This window comes from Abramis brama (assembly GCF_963993115.1).
Source record: "Abramis brama genome assembly, chromosome: 2".
NCBI lineage: Eukaryota > Metazoa > Chordata > Actinopteri > Cypriniformes > Leuciscidae > Abramis > Abramis brama.
This window is the reverse complement of record NC_139964.1, coordinates 55014559-55020558: the sequence shown is the minus strand read 5'-3', so window position 1 is coordinate 55020558 and position 6000 is coordinate 55014559. Positions and strand designations below refer to the sequence as shown.

At 39.0% G+C, this 6000-nt stretch overlaps 1 protein-coding gene across 2 annotated transcripts in view; it reads right to left on the bottom strand.

The window, feature by feature from the left end:
- Positions 1-3219: 3219 nt before the first annotated feature.
- The window catches only part of LOC311072666 (EF-hand calcium-binding domain-containing protein 6), a 35899-nt gene continuing 33118 nt past the window's right edge, over positions 3220-6000 (bottom strand). For both annotated transcript variants that reach the window (XM_084097837.1, XM_084097838.1), the window contains exons 15-18: positions 5302-5545; positions 5025-5197; positions 4060-4207; positions 3220-3979 (exon numbers count right to left, since the gene is read on the bottom strand). In XM_084097837.1, the coding sequence (XP_083953963.1) occupies positions 3716-3979; positions 4060-4207; positions 5025-5197; positions 5302-5545 (829 nt within the window). In that variant the 3' untranslated portion in view covers positions 3220-3715. The remainder of the gene's footprint in view (positions 3980-4059; positions 4208-5024; positions 5198-5301; positions 5546-6000) is intronic.

Sequence of the window (6000 nt, the reverse complement as noted above, 5' to 3'; positions counted from 1 at the left end):
TTCCGGCATGCTCACAGACTGTCTCAGAAGAAACGAGAACGTGGGCGGAGCTATTACTGCCTGAGTTAGATGACTTTCCTGTTGAGCAGTCTCGTGATGAAATGCTCAAAAACGAATATGACCGGGTCCGCACCGTCAACGGCTACTTCAGCCTGATCAGCCACTCTCCTATCCCTGTTTTTCTATTATAAAAGATAGATTGTATCGGGTGGCCCAAGACACCCAGACAAAGGAAGATACAACCCAGTTATTAATGCCAAAAAGCCGTCGGGAAATGTTTTATTACCTTATTACCTTGGGTAAGCCTAAGGTACCGTTATTACCGTTAGTACCGTTATTACCTCCTGGGACGGGCATTCACTCTCTGTTCGAACCACTGCTCGCCCCTCCAGTGGCTCCACCATATTTAGAACACCAATGCGCGGATCACCCATTGGCATTTAGCTTCACAGCCTTTTAAGTTCAAGGTGGTCCACAGGCTCTCTTATTCCAGTGATTGGCGGAGAGGCAAGATATAATCGCCAAGTAGACCTGGGACAGGGAGAGACAGACCTTACACGTTTGGACTGTGATTTTGAGTTTGAGTTTTAACACCTGAGTGGATTTATTTCAGTTATTTTGGGAAACAAAATAAAAGGACTCAGACATTCTCGTCACCCTGACTTTTGAACTGTTTACAATGTTCATATGCAGGAAATACTTGCTTTCATTGATCTATCCCAAATGATTTTTCAGAAAATAACAAATCGGGACTCGGAGGCCTAAGGTGGAGCTAGGGGATCGACACACCATGGCGGAGCAAGGCGGATCCAAGCATTTAGGCGGATCCACTGAAGGAGGAGCTGAGGGGCTGAAGGGAGCCAGTGGAGGCAGGGCTGAGGAACTGGATGGCTTTGGCAGAGGAGGAGGGAGAAGGAGCCTGGGCGGGAACATCTGCGATGAAGGAAACTTGGAGCTGGTCAAAACTAATGATGACAGAGGCTACTTGGGGCTGGGTGGAACCAGCAGCGATGAAGGAGATTTGAAGATAGGCAGAACCAGCAGCGACGAAGGCAACTTGGGCAAGGCGGAACAAGCGGCGATGAAGGAGACTTTGGGCTGGACATGACCAGTGGTGGAGACAGGGCTGGAAAGTGGGTGGGGATCAGAGGGTCCAGGAGTTAACACAGGGAAAAATATATATCAGGGCTAGGGGAATGGATGGAACTCTGCTCCACAAAGTCTACCTCTACCAGCACTCCCTCAGAGACGAATGTCGCTGCCGGCTCACACACCTGGTCAGACTCTGCAGGCTCAGGCTACAGGTCTATGGTGGGCTCTGGTTCACTGTCCATACACATAGAAACTGGACAAATATTGTCTCAGGCTTGAGCTCCTGGATGGACATGGGGCCGGCTCACACACCTGGTCAGACTTGGGTTTGTGGTTGGCTCTGGCTTTTTGTCCTTAGCAAGCTTAGGCACTGCCTCTAGGTTTATGGCGGGTATGTGGAGGTGTTGGCTGGGTTCTGGTTCTAGGTCAGTGGGATTCATAGATGAGGACATCGACAATGGTTAGACATATCCAGGCAACAGAGAATGGCTTCTTGCCAACTAAAATTATCTGTTAGGTCCAGCGGACCATAATAGTTATCTTCCATCCTATAAATAGATTTCAATGTGTCTTCATCCAGACAGGAGTGCTAGGCTAACTCACAGAACCGGGCTGAAAAATCCAACAAAAGAAGACACTCAAGGGCAAGGGCAATAAACGTTGCTGCTTTGTCTATTTCTCTGTTTTTATTCAGTGGTTCAGGGTTCTGTGACGAGATGCTGTGTATAGAATTCAAAGATTCAAAAAATACGCGTGATGCAGAATGATTGATACAAAGAGACTTTAATAAACACAGAGAATATTCACATTGCACATGAAAACTTGATGTTGATGACCATGAACTGAGAGAACTAAGGGCTTAAATATACACAGGGACTGATAATCAACAGAACAAGGCGCAGGTGCAAAACTCAATCACAAACTATGGTAACAAACAAGGAACGAAAACTCAGGCACACAGAAGCAAGGTAAATTAAACTAAACAGAAGTGCGTTTCCCATTGACCTTTCCCAAAAACATTGTTAGTCAACTATGGTCGCAAGTTCCATTGTTACCAACATAGTTCAACAATTTGGCTTTTCCCGAAACCATAGTTCCAACGAACATTCAGCATCAAACAGCATTGCAAACTTATGTGGTTGTAACTATGGCTCTCTGTGGTTAGAAGCAAAGTTTCTTGTTAAATGATATGTGGACTTATGGATCATGCTCTTGGGCACAATAAGCAACCTAACATTCTCTACATTCCATATCTTTTATTAAATTTTAAATATATATACATTTTAATCTATATATTTTAGCATGTCAACAATCAGTGCCAATTGTGTAGAGTGCGCATGTGCGTAAAATGCACAAGGAAACTCCGGAGAATGACGAATGAGGGAACCTGCGATGAATCAAACAAAAATAAGCTAAATGACATGGAACAAAAGCAGTGAAGTAGTCATTAGGTGCCATGTTTGTTACAGCAGCATCTTGGAGATCTTGAATAGATGTATTAGCATTAGCTGAAGTTATTACTCCTCCAACTGCACATGCTGTCATTAACGACAGTCTGCATGACAGTGACAGCGTCATTTTCCTTTTAGTTTTTCACCATTTTTAAATCACCTTTTTGGATTTAGTAGTTAATTTACACCAACGGTAACCTTACACTACTGTTCAAAAGTTTAAGGTCATTACTTTTTTTTAAAAATGTTTTTGAAATAATGCAATTATTTAATCAAAAATACTCTAAAAACAGCAATATTGTGAAATATTATTACAATTTAAAATATATATTTTTAATATATTTAAAAATGTAATTTATTCCTGTGATGGTTAAGCTGAATTTTCTCCAGCCATTATTCCAGTTAGCAGAGTCACATGATCCTTCAGAAATCATTTGAATGTGCCGATTTGATGCTCAAGAAACATTTCTTAATATGATTATCAAAGTTGAAAACAGTTGTGCTGCTTTTTTTCAAGATTCTTTGATGAAAAGAACAGCCTTTATTTGCAATACAAATCTTTTATAACATTATAAATGTCTTTACGGTCACTTTTAATGCTAATTTCATTAAAAGCTTCCTTGCTGAATAAAAGTATTTTTTTCTTTCTTTCTTTCTTTCTTTTTTTTTTTTTAATGGTAGTGCACATTGTGACAAATTAATTTGAATAGTACAAATAATATGCAAAAATAAAAAAAATACTAAATACTAAAAAAAAAGCAAAATGTTGTTTAAAATAAGTTTTAGATGTAGTATAGTGTGTCACGCCAACTTCCTAAATGTATTTCAATGCAAATTCAGTTTAGAGTTATTACAATGTAAATTAATTTGCATTCATATCAGTTGACAAATTAATTTTATTTGACTTGATTTTAAGCACACACTTTACACTACTGTATAAAGCTTTGAAATACAATTCATGCCAACCAACCAAATCTAATATAAAGCAAAACAATAATGTTTACAGCATGATTATAACTTCGATTGTGCTCACCTACAGTACATGAAGCCAATAGGGTTAATATGATTAGTTAAAACATTAACTTCCATCTCTCTTTGTGAAGAAGTGGTGACAGCGCCAACTTACAAATTTATAAAGCCAATGTAGCCATCATTTGTTATAAACCTCTGACCTATTGACACCTTTGGCTGAGCTGGTGTTTGGTTTGCTGGTTGTGACTGGATGTCCTGTGTTTGTCCATTAGGAGCGGGCGGTAATCCAGGCGTCCAGTGGGGTGGGTGTGAAGGGTAGAGAACACACTTTTCAGCTCTTCCTGGCTCTGGCACACTCCCCACAGCTGTAGCACAGCACCTAGCTCAGCTGCAGACAGAAGCCCAGTGCTGGAGCCATCCAGCCGGGCACAGGCCTTTCTAAGAGCCCTGGCCTTACGTTGGAGCTGCAACAACAAAACATAAGCAAAATGTGAATATTCATCCATGCATTCACACATATTATCACCTATAAACAATGCATCACCTTTTTCCTGATCCTGCGACTTAATGTTTCCAGAGTAACAGTTTCTTTAGTTTCTCTGGGAGTCTGCAGAGCAGCTGCCATATTGGACCCATGCTTCCATATTTGACCCTGGGATAGAAAAGGCCTAAGGAATTCTGTGTAGGATACACTGACAGAAGAAAACAAATTTATGACAAATTCCTTGAGGACATGAAATGCTCAGTTATGTATTATCTTACAGGATGAATGTGAATTCTCTATAAAATATATTTTAATGCATTCTAAATATTTAGGTTTGATAGGCTTGATCCAAATTTGGAAAAATTAATTTGTCACGAACATATGATACTTGTGTTTCCAGTCATAAATAGTTATGATTTATTATTACCAAAACAAGTATGAGCTGTGGTATTATGTAAACCTAAAAAAAAACTCTTTTCATATTCTTTCACAATTGTTTATGGCAATTTACTTGCAATTGATAAAACATTGTTGGTTTTGTTTGGTTTTTATACATCTATCTGTATCACAAACCTTATTGTATACATATATAAAACATCTGAAGCAGCAAAAGGGACTGGAACCCCAGTTTTATGAAGCATCTAATGAATGAATGAATGAATGAATGAATGTTTTATTTCCAAAACCATTTAGATTTATTATTGTATAATGGTTATTATTTTTATTTATTTGTTTGTTTTTATATTTGCTTATTATCTCCATTTGTTGATTTGGTAACACTTTACTTGAAGAAATATGTATATATAATTTATTATATATTCTGAACATTGTAATGCAATTATATATTTTCATGCAAGGCTTAATAAATGGATTAAAAATAATTTTATATATAAAAGCTTCAAGTAAAGTTACCGTTTAGTTAATCATATAAAAAGTATTATGCACAAATGTCTTGATTTATTTATTAATCTACTTATTGCAGGGTTGATCCTCCATAATGTTTGTTTGTGTGCAAGTGTATCTACCTGTCATCATGGTTGATGTCAAACTTCCTGGCCAGTAAATCGCACTCATACTGGCTGAGATGAACACAGAGACTCATAAGAATCTCTTTAAATTCATCACTGCTAACAAAGCCTGTTCCAGAAAAATCCAATTCGGAGAACTCAGTCCAGAGCTCAGAAACAGACAACTCCACCTGTTGAGAGCGAGAGGTTCAGAAAATAATAATCATATATCTCAGCTCTTTTTAGGTAAAGAACATTACACCACTGCAGCGGTTTTTTGACAGCACGCCCCCACCTTGGCCCGTAGAGCATCCACTAGTATATCTGAGACGCAGTTGAGTCTTTTAGAGAGGCGCATGAAGTCATTGTCTCCACGTTTGGGGGGATTGTGCTTGGCATTGGGGTAACAGCAGGATTTGGGCGATGGGCCAAAATGACGTATAAACTGTTGAAAGTCCACAGTTCCATCCTGCTGGGTTAACAAAGAGGACCACAACCTCCGGACTTCTCCACGAGTTACCTCAGGATGGAGCGCTAACCTGAGGAGGGTGAGAGGAAGAATGAAGGGAAGAGGGAAAGGGAGAGATGATAATCTGAATCTAAAGAATACACCTCGCTTTCTTAGAAGAATACAAACACTGTACCCTTTAAACCCCCAACACCCTAAAGACCCCCTCATCCCCTTTATTTGAACAGCATTTAAGCTAAAACTTGGCAATCAAAACTTGGCAATCGAGAGAGGCATTCTCTCACACAGATACACAAACACAGTGTCACGCCTAAAGAAAGGACAGTACTGTGAGAAGACACACTATGAGGGGATCTGACAGCAAACAAACACTCATCTATATCATACAACCATGATCTTTGTCTGTTATGGTAAACATGGATATTTAAAGAAAAATGTAGGCTACATTTGGGTACATACTTTTATTTACAATAAAGCTAATTATTCATTGTGTTAAATAGTTATGCTGCTTTAAAGGATATATGT